This window comes from Solanum verrucosum, unplaced genomic scaffold, assembly GCF_900185275.1.
Source record: "Solanum verrucosum unplaced genomic scaffold, falcon-dt-bn FXZP01000085.1, whole genome shotgun sequence".
NCBI lineage: Eukaryota > Viridiplantae > Streptophyta > Magnoliopsida > Solanales > Solanaceae > Solanum > Solanum verrucosum.
The window spans coordinates 3,264,380-3,289,154 of record NW_026019839.1 but is presented as its reverse complement, the minus strand read 5'-3'; the positions used below and the strand labels follow the sequence as shown (position 1 = coordinate 3,289,154).

The following is a 24,775-nucleotide window of genomic DNA, read 5'->3' as shown; positions in this document are numbered from 1 at the left end:
CAATTGAACCCACTTCATCGAAAAAATTTGTATTTTACATATATAAATTAATTGTAAGTTCGTTCATATGACTAAAATGAACCCACTCTTTATACAATGAATGGCGTGGATCAGTGGTGAATGGGTTCATTTTCGTGCCATGAACCCAAGTTCGAACCTCAGCTAAGGCATAACTTTTTGTTCTTTTTTGTATTTTCTTGATACTCTTCCTTTTTAAAATTAACTAACAAATGTAGACTATTATAGATCTAGACTTCTAGTTCATGTGAATTTCTTGATACTTTTCCTTTTTTAAAATTAACTAATAAATGTAAACTATTATAGATCTAGACTTCTAGTTCATGTGAAATAACAACAGTAATATTCTAAATTTATTAGTTAAGTTTTTTTTTTATTTTTATGTTTGTATTTGTAAAATTGTCAATAATTTAGACAATAAGTTCATAGTTTTAAATATTCTCTCCGATCCATATTATTTTATCATTTTCTTTTTTACATGCATATTAAGAAATCATTAAGAAGAAAATAATTTTACTAATCCACCCCTTAAAAACTTCTTGCGAATTTTACAAATAAATGTGAACGCTTTCAAAAAGAATTAATTACAAGGATAATATATGAAAATTTTGATTAATGTTTTCTTGATTTAGTAAGGTGGACAACTAATTTTAGTAAAATAAACAATTATTATGAAACGGATGAGTAGTACTTAGTTTTATTTTTTGAAGTATACAAAATTATGTATTTATTTTCCTTTTAACTTGGTATACACGAAAGTTAGGATAGTGCATTTTTATTTATTTATTATTTTACTAATTTTTATTTATTTATGGTTTTCAAAATTGTTATAGTTTTAGTCTTATATATATGAGTAATAAGTAGCTTGTTAAATTGAAAATATGTGAAAAATTTTCTTGTAAGTAGATAAAAATTTAATAGAGTATATTTTTTGTTAGGAAAATCATCTCAAAAATATAATTAAAAAAAACTGATAATTATTATTATTGATGGTTGGCATGATTATTTGTAACTTGAACAAAATTCTAGGTTTGTATGTAGAAAATTTTATCCTTGTGCTGCAGCTACTGTGTGTTATTCTACAGGTATGCTTTCAGTTACTATCTTCTCCCTTTTAGATAAATTATGGAGAACGAAGAAGACCCAATTTGATTTTTGTATATCTCACCGTGGTAGATTGGATTGCAAGATCTGTTTACTTTTGTGCTATAAGAGATATTTTGATTGTGGTGTTTCAAATCTGTAGGGATTTTGTTTCGGGTTATAAGGAATTTTGATTTTTGGATTACTTTTGAGCCGTAAGAAATTGCTTCATTTTGGGATAATAACCTTGCAGATTAAAAGGGGTTGAGTTGTTGAGATTGACTTGTAGCTTTAGATTCATATACAAACAAATTTTAATTGAGAATATGCAGTGAGTATACTTTCCTACTAACATTTTAACAAATAGAATTAGTGTTTGTCATTATTATACAAATACCATATATAAATAAATTTACACTGGAAATAAAAGGATGAAAGGAACTTACTTGAGCAACAAGAAGGCTATGAAAAGGAATAAAATGTTAAGGATTTAGAGGCTTAGAGCTAGGTAAAAAGCGATCTGTTAGGTTACAAAATGAAAAACACGTGTAATAATTAGTAAATCCTAAAATTTTGTAATTTGTAAAGTCGAAAAACTAACATGTTGAGATGAGCAACAATATATAATGAAGAAGATATATTAGATATAACTTATTTGTATTGTGATTAATAATGTATTATACCTTAGCTCGATCACAAGAAATTGTTTCTTTGTACAGGTAGGTGCATCTCCAATGCCACACAAGCTGGTTGGTTTTCTAAATACCTTTTCAACGGCTGGACATATTTATTTTGCTCGCTAACTGCTTAGCTTGTATACTAATTCTTTTGATAACACTTAGCTATAACATTGCCTAACTACACTGTTGTACCTCTTCAGCTTTTCTTTTTTCTAATTTCCAGTGCTAACTCTACATTACCACTTGATGCTACCTACACAAACAAATAATTGCATCTATGACTTGAATCTTTCTCTTCTTTTTTGGTTGGAGTTGTCTATGACACTTCATTGTGTTATTCTGCTTTTATTGTAAGTTTTTGTGTTATGTGGTGATTGAGTTTGTGGTTGGGAATTGTGGGTGTTGTTTGGCATTTGTAGCTGAAGGGTGTGTACATTTTCTAATTTTCTCTGCACTTATTTGAACAACGACTTCCTTAAGGATCAAGGGAGTAAGAAAATCATTTATTTTCATTATTCACCCATCAAACATCGAAAAATAAGTAAGAAAACCACTTATTTCTAGAGAACATTTTTCCCCCTAGCAAACACACCCTATAATTCTAATCATTCAATAGTATTCCCTTTTTAATTAATAACTGTCTACTTTTATTTCATCAGCTTTTAAAGTTTATGTTCCATATTATATTATTGAAAAAACTTTTTATGTTGTTTGGACTCTCTAAAAGTATCTATGGGTGTGTCGTTTGAATGCAACAAAATTTGGATAATAAATTGATGGAAAAAATTATCATCCACTCATCACGATTATCAAGGCATTAGTTTCTCACGATTATTATTGGTGTATGTCATTACTTATTATTTTATAATGTGTCTGAAGGTAGCCATTAGAGTTATTAGAGGATCTGCTTACGCTTGCCACGAGGACAAACATCAAGTATACCTGCATAGACGCTATGACAATGGAGATTTTAAACATTGTATATGCTGCTTGTGTTGATATTTAATAGCTCAATTTGTAATATATGTTACCATTTGCGATGAGTTCCTGTGTATGTTAATTGAGAGGTTATAAATAAAGATTCCGTCTGATTACTCAATCCTCTCTTCTGTCCCATTTGAACATGTGCTTAAGGATTTTAACCATTACAGAAAATTGATACATGTGCTTAAGGATTTTAACCATTACAGAAAATTGATTAGTTGAGGTCTTGATTCAGCTTAATGATTCCGATATTGTATTGGGCCCGTGCTGACACAGGCTATACTTTCTAGTAGAATGAAAAAGAGAGAGTATTGAGTAAGAGCCTTATTTTAGTATAGGTAATATATAGGTAACTAGTGTACTTGTCCGCATTTCGCGCGGTTAAAATAAAAGGTTAAATATATTCTAAAATAATTAGTGTCATTGCTTGATATACATTCCAATAATAAATAATGTAACTAAAGAGAGAAATATAAATTAAGTTACGATTTTGATATTACCTATTTAGAGAAATTGCTAAAAAAATCATATGTTGCAAATTGCTGATAAAAAAGATGAAGACATAAAAATTGATATGAAAAGCTTCAGTTAATTGACAGTCTAATTATTGTAGTTTCATACACTAAATTCATTGATTCTTATAGCAATACTAGTAAAGGCAGGCCGGGCGTTGCCCGGGCCCAACACGAGCATCTGTGGCGCAAATATGTATGACAGTCGGATCAGATGAGGGGCAGCTGATGGCTGACAATGATATTCAGGAGAAGTATTAGGAGAAACAAACATCAGTGCAAAGGAAATTTAGTGAAGACAGAATCAAGCATTTGAATCAATGCGTAAATCTTTTCAGAGAATGAGCAGTCAGATCAGTTGCGCCTAAAATTATCAGCCGTAGAAATAGCAAGCCCTAGTGTTTCACACGAAGAAAACCACTGAGTTAAAGTCTTTGTGTCTTTTCCACTAACAATGAAAACAATATTCTTTGGATCCCTGCAGAAGCTGTTTAAGATACTAATAACCTCTGCATTTGGACCCTTGCTGATAGAGTTTCTGACTGTCATTGTACCATCATAATCCAAAAGGATTGCCCGATGTTTGGTCCTTTTGTAAGCAGATACAATATGCTCAACTGACAGTTTCCGGAAGCTAGGATCCAAAGCAACCACACGGAATCCTAAGCCAAATCCAATACCCCAACACCTCCTTCTCACATGATCCCTACATGCTCTTTCAAGATCTTGCCAAAAGCTCTGAGCCCAATATGCCACATCATGAGTGCACACATATTTATAGTGCTTCTCATGCCGCATCTGCTTCTCTGCCTCGGAGACAATTAAAGCAGAATCCATAGCTTCAGAAACAACATCAATATTCCATGGATTGACCCTTATTGCACCACTGAGAGATGGAGAGCAACCAATAAACACAGAAACCACCAACATGCTCTTCTTTGGTGCTGTGGGGTTCAAGCCCAAGGTAGCATCCAGCTTCTCCGTTCCTTGTCAGCATATAACATATTCATAAGGTATTAGATTCATTCCATCCCTTACTGCAGTAACAAGACAGCACTCCGCGACAGCATAGTAAGCAATGCGCTCGTAGAACTGAAGAGGCTTATCAACCAAGATAACTGGTTCATATCCAGTCCTTCCAAATTTCTGGTTTATTCTCTTTACAGTAGCATAAGTTTCAGCCTGGACTTCCTGCAAATCTTTCCCTCGGCCTCTGGCAGGATTTGCAATTTGAACCAACACCAATTTACCCTTCTGATCAGGATGTTGAGAGAGTAGGAGCTCAAAGGCAAAGTTTTGAACTTTGATACAGAACCTAAAAAAAAAAACACAGAAATAAGTACTAACAGAAGTCTAGCCACCACCCTAGAGAACAAATCTGATGGCATATGCAAAAATCAGAGAGTAAAAGAGAAGGTTTTGAGGAACAATACTATAAAAAGCCAAAGTTCGAAGAAGGATTTGCCTCAAAAGGGCAACCAAGAAACAGACCAGATACCCCACATGTTAAAAGCCTAGCAACAAATATTGAAATGCAACAAAATTATTCCTTCAAGTAATAAAAAATTGGTTAAAGAGTACACTTGCCAAGAGAAATGGAAACATTTACACCCCACCCTTATCAAGAAAATTGATGGTGATGAAGAAAATGCTATTACAAGTACTCAAGAGGTAAAAGAACATCATATAAGACTTATAAAAGAAAGTCTAGAGGGGTAAATAAGAGGACTATTTTGAAGTTGAGGTAGAGCTCCAACTATAGCTTTATATGAGAAATGATTCACAAATCCTGTTTTGTACTTTAAATCAAAATCAGAAGGAAAATTGGAAGTTCTGCAATTATATGTGGTTGAACTTCAGTTATATAAAACTTCAAACACCGAGTTTCAAAATGAATGAACTTGAAAAATTTGCGTATAACAAATAATGATCTCAAAATAAGGCATCAGTACATGTACTTGGTCGATTTTTCTTTTGAGACCTGAGTTTTATCGAAGAGGTTAGCGTAAAAGCGACATTTTCAAACCAATGTAAAACACTTATAAAAGCTATTACTATATACTACTATGCAGGACCTCATATAAATAAGTAAACAACTGAGATACTGAAAAGTGAAGGAAAAGTACAAGCTATACCGAATCCTGTGAATGCATTCAAAGAGAATTTATTGACTCACAATGTGTGGAGGAGTGGTTAGATTTCTCAAACGGAAAATGTAGCCTCTTTCTTCAATTGCCTTGGCAGTGCAGTATGACTGTAGAGTAGACAAAACAAAGGTACCTCTGGCTTGACGTCGTTTCAACTTCAATTGCTTTAGCTGTTGATTGATATACAGGAGCCCCGAAAACAATCATCAAAGATAAAGCTATGTCATAGATATATCTAATACATGATAAAATCTATACTTAAACAAAAGGATGATAAAAATGTCTTACCTGTAGAAGTGTTTTGCCTGTAAGATACAAATGTATGAATTTGGTAATGAGTTGGAATTATCAAATAATGGCAAGAAGTAAAAAATGGATGTTTCTTAGGTATTTCTTGCTATATGCACGTGTGAACCAAGAAATCTGCAATTATAAAATACACAACGATGATCAGTAATTTTGATTACCACTGGCTATCCTCATCTCTGTTGCAGAAGACTAAGAAGAAAGGAAGCAAGATGAATGTACGTGCAGTGTTTGCAAAGAGCAAAAAGGGGCAAAATATAGAGTATCTCAGGAGCAGAGTTTTCAAAGGTGATGCTCTCGCGAATAAAATCCTGTGTCACCACAAATGTAGTTCGACACCGACATGTATCAGTACCAATTAACCTTGCAATCTAATTATTAGATACACAGAGTAGTATACATAATTACATATAAAGGAAAGACGACGCCGAAGCATGTTTAAAGCCTGTTGGTGAGTAAATGTGCAGAGGGAATATATAAGTTGAAACAAACACTACATGATTGATGGGGAAAGTTGTGATTGTGTAAGTGTATGGTGAAGGATTATTGATTTATGAATATGTGTTGCAGGAACTTAGACCTACAGAAACAGTGCAGCTGCAGGAGACTTTTGCAACTGGGAAATACAGGAAATGGAAAATAATACTTACTGGAAGGCCTGTCGAGGATCCGAGTTTCTTGAACTATCGGCCTCCGCACTGTAGAAGAGATTGACTATTCCTCTTAGTGTTGAACTAAAAATACAGAGCAATAACAAAGAGTATTCCCTTCGATCTGCCTTACATCATTGTGTAGATTAAGAGTTTTCAGAAAAGCTTCAGGTTCATCCTTTGTCTTGAGTAGTTAGAAGTCATTTCTGGAATTTGTTCTGTTGGTGAAATAACCTGTGAAATCAGATGGGCAAACCACTACATCAAGTGGAGTAGTTTGGCAAAGGGAAAATAGGAGGAAAAAGGAAAAGAAGCAAGAACAAACAGACAACATAACTTTGAAATTAAAATGAATCAGAGAAACAAGTTTTAGAGACACGTTGAAGTTGACAAAGGTTCTCCAGCTTACGATTCTTCAATTCTGGATGGTGAATCAGGTGGTGGTGCCAGTGAATGAGGCTTAGACCAGAACATGTTAAACTTGAGCTATTCAGATGGCCAAGTCAATTAATAGCATTTCATAACAAGAAATAGGATATGAATTTGCATAACAAAATTCTCGACAAGTAACTATTCAAGAACTGCAGGCTAGCATGCTTCAGTGAATCGTCATTTTTTGATAGCAACAAAAAATTACAATGGAAAGTTTGATGAAATTAACTATATGAAAGTCAATTGTTACCTTACCTATGAGAAGGCTCTCTGAATAATTTCATCATACACTATATTATATGTTGAATGATGATCATTACTGTCTGCAGTAGGGGGACGAATTAGTATTTTGACACATTTTGAACTTTTTGCTCTTGATAAAGCCACATATAATTGACCATGTGAAAAAACAGGTTCTCGTAGGTAAATTCCAACAAAATCTAACGTTTGACCTTGTGCTTTATTTATAGCCATAGCAAAACACAATCGCACAGGAAACTGTGTCCTTTTAAATTGTACAGGAATTTTCTCATCTTGTGATGTCAGTAATGGAATTGTTGGAATAAATACATGTGTATTTTTGAAGTCACCACTTTCAATTTTAGCACTTATGACATGCGTTTTAAGGTCGCAACATGTTAATCGTGTGCCATTACATAAACCTTCGGAAGGATTCAAATTTCGTAACAACATAACTGGGCAATTCTCTTTTAAAGTTAACTTATAAGGAGGTAAGTCAGGAGGGTGTAAAGTATGTAAAAAGTCTTCAAATTGGCTTTGATCATTTGGTTCAACAGTTTCATCTGTTGCGACATATGTTCTAGCTCTTTCTGGAAATTTTGTGATTAGCATATCATTTATTTCATTTACAAAATCATTTTTTGTTGTTAAAATAACACGAGAAGATATTGCAGATGAATCAGAAGAAAATGTACATAGATCAGGATATGTTACGTTAAATAAGGTATCTAAGGATTGTTCTTCAGTTGTAAAAGGAATAATAAGAGAATTAGGAATCTCAATTTTGTTTTCACACTGAGTTGTTTCTTTTCCATTTCCAATTCTAAGTAGATATTCACAAAAAGATGGATCTGTTCTTGCACGCATATTTTCAGATAGATGTAATTTCTCAAGATCATTCCAAATGTTGGAGTATAACATGCTTTGATGAATAAAATCTTCTTTTTTCCCGTTTCGCACTACTGGAAGAGTCTGTCTAAAGTCACCTCCAAATACAATAACTTTACCACCAAAAAGTGTCTTCACATCCATTATATCTCTCAAAAGTACATCAAGAGCTTCAATTATGTTTTTTTTTGCCATAGATGCTTCATCCCATACAATTAATTTTGCATCTTTAATTAAACAAGCAAGTGGACTTTGTTTACTAATATTACAACAAAAATTATCATCTATGTCAATAGGCATTTTAAAACGCGAGTGAGCAGTTCGTCCTCCAGGAAGAACAGAAGCTGCTACTCCTGAAGTTGCAGTTGCTAAAGCTATGAATCCTTGAGATCGAACAGTTGCTAATAATGCCCGATATAAGTAAGTTTTACCTGTTCCTCCGGGACCATCAACGAAAAAAACTCCTGCCTTCTTAGAAGATATTCTATCAATAATTGTATTGTACGATATAAGTTGTTCGACATTTAATTTTTTTGGTAACAACAAGTCCTCTTCACTAACAATTATGTTTCTCTCAAAATGGATATCTTTTGTGTCCTTTGTAGTTTCAGAAGGTCTAATATTCTCTAAGACGAGGTTATACTCATTTATGTCATGCCCCATAGAATGTAAGACATCATTGATATGGTTTAAAACCTTATATCGAACATTTTTTGGTTCAGTATTGGAGAAACTTTTGAGGTCCTCTGAAAGTGAATCCTCAAACATTTCCCATAATTCTTTTGGGTTAGAAGGATTGCAATATACTAATAATGTAGCAAATAAACGTCTTAAATTGTATGGCATTTGATAACTGACAACCTCTAACATACATTCAATTAAATTATTGTTGCAATATAACAATCCTCTTTTTTCTGCAGATTCACGAAATGTGCTACAAGGTACTCCATCAACAGTGAGAAGATCTTTATATTTGGTCCCCTTACATTCATTAACAATAGCCTGAGGTAATATCTTTCCCCTTCAGTTACGTGGCATGTCACAACACGTCCAATTACATCACGTTTTTTTCGACGTGTCCACATTTTATTGGTGTATGTCATTACTTATTATTTTATAATGTGTCTGAAGGTAGCCATTAGAGTTATTAGAGGATCTGCTTACGCTTGCCACGAGGACAAACATCAAGTATACCTGCATAGACGCTATGACAATGGAGATTTTAAACATTGTATATGCTGCTTGTGTTGATATTTAATAGCTCAATTTGTAATATATGTTACCATTTGCGATGAGTTCCTGTGTATGTTAATTGAGAGGTTATAAATAAAGATTCCGTCTGATTACTCAATCCTCTCTTCTGTCCCATTTGAACATGTGCTTAAGGATTTTAACCATTACAGAAAATTGATACATGTGCTTAAGGATTTTAACCATTACAGAAAATTGATTAGTTGAGGTCCTGATTCAGCTTAATGATTCCGATATTGTATTGGGCCCGTGCTGACACGGGCTATACTTTCTAGTAGAATGAAAAAGAGAGAGTATTGAATAAGAGCCTTATTTTAGTATAGGTAATATATAGGTAACTAGTATACTTGTCCGCATTTCGCGCGGTTAAAATAAAAATATATTCTAATATAATTAGTGTCATTGCTTGATATACATTCCAATAATAAACAATGTAAATAAAGAGAGAAATATAAATTAAATTACGATTTTGATATTACCTATTTAGAGAAATTGCTAAAAAAATCGTATGTTGCAAATTGCTGATAAAAAAAGATGAAGACATAAAAATTGATATGAAAAGCTTCAGTTAATTGACAGTCTAATTATTATAGTTTCATACACTAAATTCATTGATTCTTATAGCAATATTATGGGTTCATCCAACAATATTATATTTACTCTATCATAAATTCCATGATTTTCTTTATGTACAAATAAATATATATATATATATATATACACATATATTTATATAATAAAAATGAATAAATAAATAACGATATATTTGTGATAAATCATGGTGAGAGAGAATACATGAATTATATTCAAATCGATGTGGCAACTCTCCATTACATTTCTTTTCCATTTCGTTAAGTATGCATTTTGATGAAAGACATGTGTCTTATTTAATATTTAAAGGTCAAAATTACATTACATTCATAACCATCATTAAGAAAATAAAATTAGAAAAATACTCTTCAAAATTGGTAAAAAAAGAAGAAGAAGATATTTTTAAAATTTTGAAGATCCATTAAATACCATTGATTTAATCTTAATTTTATATTCAAAATATCAAAATTGTTGAACATGAATTTAACATATTTATTTAGCCTGATAAACAATAATCTTTCGAAAATATTTTGGCATTAGATCCATCAATATTAAAAGTTTTATATTTAAGCTCTCATTCTTATAGAGAGTATTGCGAGAAGAGAGAATTAAGTTACAATAGTGAAACATTATCGTTGAAGTTATACTTTTACAATAGAAAATAAATAAATAAATACATAACGTAAGATGAGATGTAAAAGACCAAATATCATTTAGTGACTTGGTGTGATCCTTACTACTCCAATCATATATAGATTATAAGAGAGTGACAAAGTAATTTTTTTAGAAAAAACATGTGCATGCAGCGTTAAAGATGCAACCTTTATTATTTTATATAGGGAAACGGGTCAAAAATATCCCTCAACTTTGTTTTATTGGTTGACTATGTCTTTACCGTTAAAATGAAGTTATTTTACCCCTGTCGTTACTAATTTCACCATTTTTATCCCTCAATTGGATGGAAAACCCAAATCAACTAAAATTACCCAATTTCAAGTAAATGACCTGATTTTCTCTTTTAATCCGAACCCGACCCAATTATATTAAATTAGAACCCTAAACCTATCTCTCTAATTTTCTCCATCTCCTCCTTCCATTGAAACACATGCTACTAAAATTGACAGCAAATGTTCTGTAGTTAAACTCATGCATATTTGTCTTTCCTACTAAAACTGCATCACTATTTCATAATCTTGACACAGGAAACCCATCTGCCTTCACCTGGCGAACTTCATGAAACCATTTAGAACCACCTGCACTTTTTTACAGAGAAAAATATTCAGCTAAAAATGACAGAGATATTTACTGAAGAAATATGAAGTTAAAAAAATACCCGAATGAAAATAGCAATCAATGTCATCCTTGACTGCAATGAAAATCCCATTCAAGATTGACAGTGGTTTTCCTCCATGACCACATTTAATAGAGGAAGGATATGAAGAAGATTAGAGAGATTTAGCACACTAGTGTGGTCGGAGCTTGGAGCTCGTTCAATCATCGGATTTTACTTTCCTCCAGAAAGATTTGAAACTATGATATTGCTTGCTTGTTGAGCCTAAACTGATATGACGTTGTGGTTGTTGCTTTCGAGCCTTGATGCTCGACTGATTGTGTTTTTGGTTTGATCTGTTAGCGGTGCTTCAGTTGTTTTCCGATGGGGTTTTGGTCGGGGTTTTGTTGGTTGGTTGTTTGGAGGTCAGAGAATTAGGGTCTGGTGGTCATTTGCTGGTTGTTTTAGCTTGGGTGATGGAGGTCTGGGTTCTGGTGTGCTGAAGTGTGATTTTACCACCAGATTTTGGCGTGGAGAGGGTGGTGTTTGAGAGCTGTTTCAGGTCGGTTTCCCGGCTGTTTGAATGATTCCAGCGGTGGGTGGTTTGTTTAATGTTGTTCCAGCTTGGAACTGGCCGGAAATGGAGAAGAAAGGTCTTGTTGTGGTCACCGGAAAGTAGAGGAAAATTGATTTGTTTGTTAATATTTTCTGTTTGGTGTCGTTTCTGGTTTTTGGGGGTTTCAGGTGGTCGTTTGGAGGTTGTTTCAGTGGTGTTTCGCCGGAAAAAGGAGAAAATAAATGGGGGTTTTGGGTTGCCGGAGCTTGATTTGGGGTTTTAATTTGGTATAAATGGATCGGGTTCGGATTAAAAAGAGAAAATCGGGTTATTTAATTTAAATTGGGTAATTTTAGTTGATTTGGGTTTTCCATCCAATTGAGAGGTAAAAATTGTGAAATTAGTAACGGCATGGGTAAAAATAATTTCATTTTAACGGTAAGGGCATAGTCAACCAATAAAACAAAGTTGAGGGATATTTTTTACCCTTTTCCCTTTTATATATTATCGGGAAAAGGGTCTGAAAAATACTTCAACTTTGGCCGAAATTGTTGTTACGATACCAAACTTTATGGAGGACCTTTTACCCCTGCACTACTTAGTAGTGTATTTTAAAGGTATATATGTGCCCACGTGGACACGTTACTATTTATAATTATGTAATATTTATGATGTCCACGTGGACACATATATACCTTTTAAAATACACTATTAAATAGTGCAGGGGGTAAAAGGTCCTTTCCAAAATTCGGTATCGTAACAACAATTTCGGCCAAAGTTCAAATATATTTCAGACTTTTTCCCTATATTATCCATTAATGTCAAATACCCAAAGTAAATTATAGCAACACATTGTTTTCATATTCTCTTCTCTAGTGTTGTTTCTTAAGCATAAAAATAAGTAGAGAAGGTAAAAAAAAAATACGAGGAAAAAGATAAATAAAAATGCTAGTCATATAAATATTATACGTACATAATATAATAATTATTAATATAATTAAGGAGTTATGCGCTCATCAAAAGTCAGGAAAGTAATAAAATAAAGATAATCAAGTTTTTATATTAAAGAATATTGATACATGAAATGATAGTAATTGACACATTCATTTTTGTATAAATTAATAAAAAATAAATATATTTTTAAAAATGAGAGAAAAAAATAAATAAGATCCTTGACCAAAGAGATGTGCCACTCACTTTTCTTTTAGCTTAATATAAGTTTATATTTATACTATATGAGTATAAATTACTCTCTTTCTAAACCACTAAAGCATGTAAAATATAGGATAAAAACCAAAAAATAAAAGAGAAGAAATTAGGAAGAGATAGAATACATGTTAAAATTCTCAATCATTCACGACCACGGCTTATAAATGACATATGTTTTTTCTAATCTCGTGTTAAAAACGAAAAAAAAAATAGAGAAAAAGGGAAGAGATAGAATACATGTTAATGATTAATGAATGTTGCAAAGATAATATAATGGAGGTGCGTAGATACCACTTTCTAAACTTTGACATTACAATATCAACAATTTAGTAATTGACTACAATTTCTATAATAAAATATTATGTATTTTGTAAAAGGTAAAAGAACACTAAGCATGAATTAACTTACTTCGAGGCAAAAATTTATATGCAATCATGAAAAGATGTGGTGTATTAGAAGAGGTTACTATTCTCTTAATTAAAGGTGTTTTGTTCGAATCTTGAGTATAAAAAATCATAGTAGGGAGGAGTGCTCCCTTCAAATGAGTTTTACACATCGTGAATATATAATTATGCTCTAATATGGATATCAAACACCAAACGAAAAAAATCAAAAAATAGATAAATTATAAGAACCTCTTCCAATACAATTGACACATTACTTTCAACTCACCTTCACGATATTCCATAAAAAATTGACACATTTTCCAAGGAAAAATCTTGCCAAAACATTTTGAACTTCCTGCCAGAGTCGACAATATAAAGTTAGACATATTCACTATTAGAGTAATATTATCATATCAAATCCAAAGAAGAATAAAGAGGAAGAAAAAATCAATGGAAAGTATTTCAATGTACTAAAGTATTTTTTTCATTGATTAACGTACTAAAGTACACATAATATAAAATAGGGCAAAATATCACGTCTGATATTTATACTAAATCAATAGATATAAGATATAGTGATATATTTTTATAGCCTAGTGCAAACATCATATATACAAATAAATATGTATTTTCGTATAGCTAATTCAACATAGTTTGCTTAGGGTGTGTGTTTGATATGGAAGAAAAAATAAATCATTTTTCCACAATCAAATACCAAAATTTATTTTCATTAAAAACAAAAATTGACTGATAATAATTTATTCATTAGAAAAAAGGGACACTAGTCAAACAAGAATATAAATTTTAAAAGTAGAATACATAAATAATAATAATAAATAAAAAACTTGGCATGGATTGCATATTCAAACCTATTCGTAATTTAAATACTTCCAAACTATGCTATTTGATAACATTTAGCTGAATTGAACAATTGATTTTTGTAATATTTCCTTAATTTGAGGAAATGGTTATGGACTGCAAATTACAATTAAAATTTAAAATGATATATTTATCTTTCTCAAACGTTAATTAATTAGAATCTATCAATTATTGTAGCCTTAATTAGAGGAAACGGTTAACCATTGCAAATTACAATTAAAATTTGAAACGGTATCTTTCTCTTCTTAAACGTTAATTAATTAGAATCCATAAATTATTATTGTCTTACTTAAAGGAAACGGTTAAGGACTGACATTTTGCATTTAATTAATTAAAATCCATTTCAATGGAAAAATAGGGGGAAAAAACTCCAAAAAAACATGCCACATCAGTGAGCTGAAGATCCTACTTTATATAAATACTAGGTAATTTGACCACGCTACGCGCGGTGATAAATATTATATCAAAGGTATAAATTAATCGTTTCATATTTTTTTAATATAAAAGAATTTTTAGTTCAAATTCAATTAAATAGATCAAAAATCATATTTGAATTCATCTTATTATTCACACTAAACCAATTTCTAACAAATAAAATATACTATTACATGAAGGAAAGAAAAGTACTTTAAAAATAATGAAAAACAAATTAAAGTTGATCATTTTGTGTAATTTACACACAATACATATGTGGAACATCGTAGATTGAAGATAGAGAACTATTTTTAAAATTTTATACTTTAAATTTGTTTTTCTTCATTTATACTTAAAAAGATACTTAATAACATAACGTTTATAATGTGAAACTAATAATACTAAAAAAGAACGAAATTCAACCGATAATAATATAAATAGCTCAAATAGATCGTGAGAAGTGTAAAAATTATTTGATAAAGTATGGAAATTATAATGTCTAAAACGTAAAAATGAGCATATGTAAATTATGCTAAATTTAAATTGATAAATTTAAATTGAAGTAAAAATATGTTGTACTGTAGTTTTGTAGTGTAGATTTAGTACTTAATACTCTTCTTCAATGTCCGCTATTTAACTTGAAATAAGAAACGTTTAGGAGCCTCTTTGGCTCTTTAACTTATGTCTTAACAATTATGTGAGAAAGACTTTAAGAAGAATTAAGAAAAACACTATTTCAAATATGAAATAAAAAGGATAATCTCAAACAAGAGTTTCATGAAATAAAAAAATTATGAATTTATATAGACAAAAATGAAGGAATCTTTAAAGAAAATATAAATAGTTCTTTGTGCAATAGTATTTTTAAATTTTTGTTAGTAGTCTGTATTATTACACACAAACTAACAATAACTAATTGCATCTAAATAAAAATACAGACTTGCAATAATAAAATATTAAAAAAATTCAAACTAAGGAAGTTACATAGAGAAAACACAAACAAACACATCTTCATTGGGACCTTATCATAAGAAAATAGATCAAAATAAGAATACATAATCAGTGCCCACTTTTTTGAGCTCTTGTTCGGCACCCTCTTTGACAAACTAATCAACATTCAAAAGTCATCTTCACCATGTAAAGTTAAAACATGAATTTTATAATATTATAATAATACTACAAAGAACAATGAAATATAAAAAATAATTTTGAGTTGGGATTTCATGAAACAAAAAACTTGTCAATTTCTATTGATAAAAATGGAGAGATATCATAAAGTATGTTAAATTTTATAATTTAATAGTTGGAGGTTATAAATATGAAAACTTAAAAGTCATGAAACTAATGATATTATTAAGAATAGAAGTTTAATAGATTTAAGTTACGGAGGTGAAACTTAAAAATTAAATAAAGAAGAAAAAACAAAAATAAAGAAGATTAAGAAATAAATCTATATTATATAAAGATATAAATTAAATAATAAAAAGAAGTAAAATAAAGAACAAAACAAAAAAAAAAGGAAAAGACTATAAAATAAATAGATAAAACCCATAAAATTTAACTTTCGTGAATAATTTGTTGGAATTCTTTTTAAATCAAATGAAAAGGTTTGTAATAATTGGTGAGAAATTAATAAATTATAGGGAAAGAGAATAATAACAGTCATGACAAAATAAATTAAATATGGCTATTGATGAAGATATAATTAAATATGATTAACTTTAATGTTATTTAAATTTGTAGGTGAATTTTTTTGTATTTTAAAATTAAAAAAAGGCCAAAAAACCCACAAAAAAGATAAATAGGATTGAAGCCCTTAGAGAGCGTCACCTCACCGTTTTCATATTTAACTTTATTATTATATATGAATATAGATGTTCTATTTTGGTCTTTAATATATTTTACTTGATTGAAATAATCTTTAATGTATAATAAAGGTGTTTATTTTGATCTTTGATATATTTTATTTGATTGAAATTTCTATAATGAATAACAAAACTTATAAAAGATAAAAAATGAAAAATGTTAAGATATTCTTAATGATATTCGGGCTTCTACCCAACAGAGTCTTCCATAACTGACCGATCGGTGAAAGGATTGCCGGACCCGTTGAAAGCCGACAGTTATTGATGGCTCGGAAAGAAAGTTGGGCTAGGTCTTCTTCCCTTAGAGAGGCTTATTTTCCATTCCCGAGTTCTCAAATATTTGCTTTGTTCATTTTGATTATTTGCCATAAATCTAACAAATTTATATATAAAAAAGTATTAAATTTAAATGTGCACCCCACATCGCTTATAAAATTCGTCATTGTTATCTTCTTTGTTATAGAAGACAGAGAAAGAACTTCATGAAATTAACAACATTATCTTTACTTTCTCTAACAAAATTTACTATTTTCTCTTGCTTAAAACGAAAGTTAGTGGAACACTATTTTATGAATTAGGTAATTATACTTTTATGAAATTTTCTCATAAACTATTAAGGACAACACCTTATTAATTCGATTAATGACATTCATGATGATTCATCTACCATTTAATCTGTTTTCAACAACAAGATCCATATTGAATAACTAAATTTTGATATTCTTATTATGTTACATATTACATGGTCCATTTTTGGTTTATAAGTTCAAATGCTTTTGTTTGTAGCACTTTAATGTATTAAACATTTTTTTATTTTCAATTCGTTTTCCAAAACTTGCATTATTTTCTTTTTATGCAACAAACTTTTGAATATTTTAAAGAAAATCACATGAATAATCAAAATATCACAATTCAAACCTCAATAAACATTCATACTTAAATAACTTGAAAGTTGTGATAAAACTGAAAGAACTAGTCTTATTTGATCCAAATAAAAAGAAAGAACTAGTCTGAAAATATGTATCTCTCTCTGCCTTACATAAACAGGCAGAATAAAGAACCATAATCATCTAAATTAATATAAGCAAATAAATATTTTTTTCTTATCAATTCTAAATCTCTAAATTCCATAAAAATCAGAATGACTTCTTCTTTATTTATCATTGGTAGAATTTATAAGTCTTGACAGATTTAATGATGCTCCACATTCCACCAATAGGAGATAGAAGAGTCAAAAGTACACCCACTATGATACACACCTGCAATATAAAAAAAAATAAAGTAATTAGATAGATAAAAAAAAGTACTCCCTCCGTTCCATTTTATACAGTTAGTTTGACTCTTGACACAAGAGTTTAAGAAAAAAAAAGCAAGACTTTTAAAACTTATGGTCTAAACTCTAAAATAAGTGATAAACACTGATTTGACCATAAATCATTTCATTAAGGGGTATTATAGGCATTTTAAAGTCAAATTGTTAGCCCATTTTTCTGAGACCGACTAAAAATAATAATTAAATCATATAAATCGAAAGGGAATAGAAAAACAAACTTGCATATTGTTTAAACTTACCCAATTAATAGTCCATGACAAGCCAAACCTCTTGGGCTTTTTGAGTATAAGCCAAATGATACATGGAAGCTGTAAAAAGAAAGTAAAAGACATATACATAGGTTAATTAATAAGTATTAATCTTAAAAGATTTTTTGTTATGTGAGTTAATAAATAGATATTTAATTAATATAGTTATAATTTCTGATTAATAAAATATATAGAGTACTTACATAGTATGAAGTTGGTGCCAAAGCAAAGCCTCCAAAGAACCCCATTAAACCACCAAAGAATGGAATTGTGATAGCCACAAACAATGTAAATGCTACAAAAATAACAAAATCATATCATAAAATTACATAAAAAAAAAGAAAAGAAACTGATATAAATATTTACTAAAAGCTAGCTTACCAACAAAAGCCATACGCACGACAAAACGTAAGAGAAATGAAGGTTTGAATTTCATTGACCTCACCGCAAATGTCTCAAACATGTCAAACACTGGCATTGCATAAACCTAAAGTGATTTTCAACCATTAATACAACGACTTCAATAATGCAAAAGTAGAGTAATTGTGAGTATATATTTTGAGAGTATGTTACCTGGTAACTTCCAATGACATGAAAGACTACGAAGATATTAGCAGCAGCAATAAGCCAAACAGGTCTATGTAGTGTTAGCAAAATATTATCATCAACTCCATTACCAAACACCCAATATCCAACGAAAGCAACAGGCAAATAGCATATCGCGACGATAATATAAGCTATCAATACACCTTTCCACATAGCTTTCTTTGATGGATTCTCTGGTGTTGAAGGAATAGTAGCTTGAATTTCAAGAACAACATTATGTCCAGCATATGAAAATGCTACATTACCTAATGCACTCAAAAACATAAACACATTATCTGAACTTTTAGTACTTCTTGGACCATAACTCACTACTTGTGTCCCAATCGCGTGCTCTTTTATTGATGCAGCCCATGCTATAAAAGAATATGCTATGGATAAAACTGCCGCGACAAATGAAACAGAGGAGAGGGAGTTGAAATTTGGTAACAGAGATAGGCCAAACTCGATGACTGAAAAGAAGGCGATGAAATAAGTGAGTTTGAGTGGTTTCATGTTTGGGAGTATAATTTCTTGAAATTTTTGCAATGATTTACCACCAGTTACCATGTAGATAATACAAGTGCTGACCTCTACGATCATTTGTTGTGGAACAACAATCCAGAGGCCAAGTTTTTCACCAAACGCGCATTGACCTAGTTCATGATATCTGTCAAATCTCTTCCCCGGAATCATTTCATGCATCTCAACCATTTGCCAGATTGTGTAAAATGTTATAATCCATGATAGTAACATTGCTGTTACACCAGCTCCCCTGCATAAACACAACCATTTGAAAATATGAACGAATATGCTAATACTCGATAACAGACACTTTCTGTTTCCACAAGGTAGTGATAAGGTCTACTGGTTATATCAAATGTAGATTTATTACTATGTATAAGAAATTGTTGGATTGAAAATGTAACAAACAGAAATTTACTCATTAGGTCAATACTAAGAAAAGAAAAAAAAACAAGTGGCAACAGACAGTCTCTCTAACTTCACAAGGTAGTGATAAATTATTTGAAAATATGAACGAATGTGCTAATACAGTCTCTCTATCTCCACAAGGTAGTGGTAAGGTCTGCTGGTTATATCAAATGCAAATTTATAATATATGTATAAGAAAATGTTGAATTGAAAATGTAACAAACACAAATTTACTCATTAGCAAGAAAAAAAGAAGCTCAAAATATATGTTTTGATTTAATTCATATAATTGTTAATTTTTCCTACATTTGCATTGTAAAAGCGTGCATACGAGATTTTCTCTAATTACAAAATAAATAAAATTAATTATTAAAGATTGTAGAATATTAGTGGTTTAAAAATCATGATTAATATTTTTAGATACTATCATATCTGGAAAAATATTAAATGGGTAAAGGAATATTTGTTTACCCAAAAAAGGGAAATAATTAAGGATATGTATTAACTTTTCCGATTTTTTCGTACCCTCAACTGCAAATGGACAGCATTTTAAAAATCTTTCAAAAGTTACAAAACCTAATTTTTTTTAAAAAAACTATGGTATAAGATAATAGCAATTAGATCAAATACGAATCATGACTATTTTACTATACCATATCTAAAATATTTATATTCGACTCAAATCACAATCAAAAAAGAAATAAAGAAATAATTACCATCCCATCTGAGACATAGCGTAAGGAAGACTAAGAACACCAGCACCAACCATAGCGGTAACATTATGCATAGTTGAGTACCACCACTTCGCATTCCGGTTCGATGTTATTGGTAGCCATTCATCGATTGCTTTTTGCTCCTTAGTCCTTGTATCGATTGCATTATTAACTCCATTTTCACCAACACGAGCCATGAGGAAATATCTAAAAATCTAAATCTAAAACAAAATATAAATAGACTAATTAATGTAAATAAGAATGAAAATTTTGTGAGAGAATAAAGAGTAAGAGAAATAAGAGAAGAAGAAGGAGTTTAACATGAATTTCTAGTCTTCTTCCTTAGTTTTTTTTTTTTTCACAAGAGAAGCAAAAATGAGAATATATTTTTATAGGCCAAAGTCTCCTATTTATATAGGTAAGGTAAGGTAATTAACCCACCCCTAAATCCTAGTTTTTAGTAGATAATTTAATTCTTGTTTGATACGGATTCTATAACTACTAAATTTTACTTATATCATTAATTAATTAATACTTACCATTTATTCTATTTATTATATATATAATAAAAAAGAAAGTGGGTAGCTAACTTAATTGACCTAGTAAAAATTATATAACTAATTTGATATTACACTTTTATTTGTTTTGTATTAACGTAACTACCGGACTTGACTCCTTGCATTTCTCAAGCATCCGTTACAAATAATATTTTTTTAAGAAGATATTTCTTGATATAATATTTTAATTATCATTTTTTTAATTCTTTACTTATTCTGTTTAAATATAAATATACTATATATATGCAGAATGACTAGCGATAACATCCGACCGGAATGCGAAAAGCAAATAAACTTGGTTAATTAAGAAGATAACTATGAATTAATTTTAGTTAGGGAAGAAAGAGGACTTATTTTATTATATTTTATCGTAATTATAATTATATTCAAAAAGATATTTTATTAATTACTTCATTAAGTTATCATGTTTATCTTAAAAATAATCCGATGGTGTAGAAAATCTTATATACAGACGGTGCACAAAACTTGAACTCAAAAAAAAAATTAGATCTAAATATGGCATCTTAATATAATATGTGTGTTTAGATTAAAATATTTTAATTTTCATGAAAACAAATGAGCTATGAATTATCTGATTACGAAATTATGGATAAGATTTTACTACATGTTGGACTAGTACAAAAGATCGATTAAGCGTCGTTTTGCATAAGATAACTACTCTAAAGAAAGTTATAAATATGTATGGTTTCTAACAAAAGTAGGGTTCTTAATAATTTTATATATTTCTAATAACCTAGTATACATTTTCGCGCAATAAGCAAAAAGTATATATTGAAAAATATTTAAAATTATTATCTTATTTACTTGATAATTAAGTTTTTTTAAAATTATTTTTTTGTCAATTGAAAATTCTAATTCATTTGATCCATGATTGTTTATTAGAAGGCTATCAAGGAAGAAAAATATTTTCATCATAAGTTACCTCACGATTTTATGTTATCTGCCATAAGATTCAAAGTTTGTTGATAAATGGATAAAATTATTTTATTAGGATAAGAGAAAAAGTTGTTCCAGATTTGTTGAATAGAAAATTATTTGTGACTAAATATTAACTAATGACATATTGTAGATTAATTTAGAGCAAAAATTACTTAAATATCCAACTTATTTTATCATACCTAAAAATTACAAAAAAAATATAGTCTTTTATATTCTTAAATACATCACTTTACGCAATGTATCAGTCGGATACATTTACGTGATGTATCAAGACGTACGCGATGTATCAGAATGTTGAGTGATGTATCCAAAACAAAGACGCGTTGGATCCAGTGGCGGATCTAGGATTTTAAGGTTGTGGGTGCTCTGAAAGTGGTAGAGTCAAAAATATAAAAAAAAAACATGTTAACAATGAGATTCAAACTCGAGCTCAACAACACTAAAAGAGCCTTAAGCACTCACCCAAGAGTGAATGGGCCAATCAAATCATTTATTCATTGGGTGCTCTATGTTAATTTTATACAAATACCTCTTAATTTCTACATAGATATATATATTCCGAGATGAGGTTAATGGGTGCTCGAGCACCCGTCGGACTCCATGTGGGTCCGCCCCTGATTGGATCGGGACGTTGAGGGATGTATCTGAAATCGAGACGCAACATATCGGGATATTTTGAGATGTATCCGTATTTCACCAAATTTAAGAATATTTTATAATTTAGAAAAAAAATAAAGATAAGATGTAATTAGTTCTTAACACTATCAGATTTGTGTAAAATTCTCTAATTTTTACCATTCAAAATTTCCTTAACAACTACCTTCAATTATACATAATGTTGGAATTCCTTCAATCACCATAAAAAATTACTTGACAACTGCTTTGTTTATGAAATCATAATTTAATTCTATTTTTAGAATACATGAGATCGTAATATTTTATCAAAATACACACACACATATATAGATGAACAAAGTAAGGTGAAGAGAGATGAACATTTAAAAAAAGAAAAGAAAAAAAAGAATGTAATTGTACTAAGATACATGTTATTGAAGAAATTGAATTATTAAGTTTATCTGATTTACAACTAGAAAAAAGTTATAACTTAATAGAAATAAATACAGAACTTTACCATTTCAAAAAAGAATTACAACATATTGGAGTTATAAAAAATCAGAAAGACTTAGAGGAAGTGATTTCCATCTTAGATAAATTAGAAATAATTGGAGAAAGACCTCTGAAGCACTGGGAATAAGAAGATCAACTTCAAGACATAGGTCAGCCGCATTTATGGTAAGAAATCATAATGAAATATTAAGAGGAAAAGCTAGAATGGTAATAAACTATAAGAGACTTAATGACAATACAAGAATGGATGGATATAAACTACCAGACAAAACAAAATTAATAAATAGAATACAAGGAAGAATTTTTTTTAGTAAGTTTGATTGTAAATCCGGATACTGGCAAATCAAAATGCATGAAGACAGTATAGAATGGACAACCTTTACTTGCCCAGAAGGACATTTCGAATGGTTAGTAATGCCCTTCGGTTTAAAAACAGCTCCTCCAATCTTTCAAAGAAAGATGGATAACATATTTAGAAATTATAAAAATTTATTTTAGTATATGTAGACGATATACTAGTATTTAGTAATAATACCAACGAACATCTAGGACATTTACAAACAGTGTTTAAACTATTTATAGACAATGGAATTATAATTAGCAAAAAGAAAATGGAATTATGTAAAAGTCTTATAAAATTCCTAGGGGTAGAAATTGGAAATGGAAAGATAAAGTTACAACCCCATATAGCAAACAAGGTCCTCGACATGCCTGATAAATTAGATAATACTAAAGACTTACAAAAATTTCTAGGAATATTAAATTATGCACGAAATTTATAAAAGACCTAGGAAAAATAGCCTGACCCTTATATTCTAAGACAAGAATTTATGGACAGAAGACTTTCAATATGGAAGACATAAAACTAGTACAAAAGCTTAAACAAATGGTTAAAAATATACCAGATTTAGCCCTCCCGCTAGAAACTAACTACCCAATAGTGAAAACTGATGGGAGTCTAGAAGGATGGGGACCAAGTATTAAAAACAAAGAACAATAAATATGGAGACAAGAAAGATGAAAAAATTTGCGCCTATCATAGTGGAAAGTACAAGGAAAAAGGAAACATGAGTAGCATAGATGCAAAAATTCTAGCAGTCATATATGGATTAAATAGTTTTAAATTATATATTATTAATAAAAAGGAAATTTTGGTAAGAACCGACTGAGAGGCTATTGTGAAATTTCACCAGAAAATAGAAGGAAAAAATAGTAGTAAAAAATGATGGCTAATTTTTTTAGACGCTACATCAATCTATAATATATCTCTAGAACATATAAAGGGAAAATATAATTCCTTAGCTGATCAACTAAGCACACTTATGAAAACTAATTATTAATTTTCAGAAACTAATTATTAATTCTTAGAATGAGTAAATTAATTCTTAATTTTCAGAATGAGTACATGCAAAGACAAGGCATCCAGTTCAAATTCAAGTGGACAGAAAGACAAAGACTTATATTTGCAGACTCTATTAAGAAACACTTTATTTCAACCACAAACAAGAGTCGAAGAAGCAAGACTAAATGCTACAAGCATGGAACGACTACATTTTGGAAAACAAAATCTAATTTTCTATCCTCCATCTAATCTAAGTTTCAGGGTAAAACCAGAAACAAAGATAGATAAACCCCAAAGATGTCTAATAGACAACCTGTGGATAGCATACAACAAAATTCCAAGAGACAATAGTTATTTCATTTCAGTAGTAAATTCTTTAAGCCATTATTTTACAGACAAAAATGAGGATAAAAAATTCAGATTCCACGTAGTAGTTCAAGGAAAATTGCCAGGAGTTTTTCAGACATGGATAGAAGTAATAGACTCAATCAAAGACTTTTCTACCTCACTTTTTAAAGAATTCAATGATTTGAATGAAGTACTAGACTATGCTAGAGGAGCTCTTGGGCTTAATTATTTCATAAGCCCAACTCTAAGAAAGACTTCAAGACCTTTTTT

General features: G+C 30.2%; 3 protein-coding genes across 3 annotated transcripts; all 3 read right to left on the bottom strand.

Annotated features, from left to right (window-relative positions):
• Window positions 1-3,631: 3,631 nt before the first annotated feature.
• On the bottom strand, window positions 3,632-5,631 carry LOC125814541 (alpha,alpha-trehalose-phosphate synthase [UDP-forming] 5-like). The gene is made up of 3 exons (XM_049493998.1): window positions 5,558-5,631; window positions 4,316-4,592; window positions 3,632-4,252 (listed from the first exon to the last, which is right to left on the bottom strand). Exons 1-3 carry the CDS (start codon window positions 5,629-5,631, stop codon window positions 3,632-3,634), a joined length of 972 nt encoding a protein of 323 aa, XP_049349955.1.
• Window positions 5,632-7,067: 1,436 nt separating this feature from the next.
• On the bottom strand, window positions 7,068-8,708 carry LOC125814531 (uncharacterized). Its single transcript, XM_049493989.1, has one exon. It carries the CDS (start codon window positions 8,706-8,708, stop codon window positions 7,068-7,070), a length of 1,641 nt encoding a protein of 546 aa, XP_049349946.1.
• An 8,813-nt stretch (window positions 8,709-17,521) lies between these two features.
• LOC125815146 (lysine histidine transporter-like 2) lies at window positions 17,522-20,367 on the bottom strand. The gene is made up of 6 exons (XM_049494555.1): window positions 20,174-20,367; window positions 18,516-19,299; window positions 18,324-18,429; window positions 18,146-18,237; window positions 17,934-18,002; window positions 17,522-17,620 (listed from the first exon to the last, which is right to left on the bottom strand). Exons 1-6 carry the CDS (start codon window positions 20,365-20,367, stop codon window positions 17,522-17,524), a joined length of 1,344 nt encoding a protein of 447 aa, XP_049350512.1.
• Window positions 20,368-24,775: the final 4,408 nt, after the last annotated feature.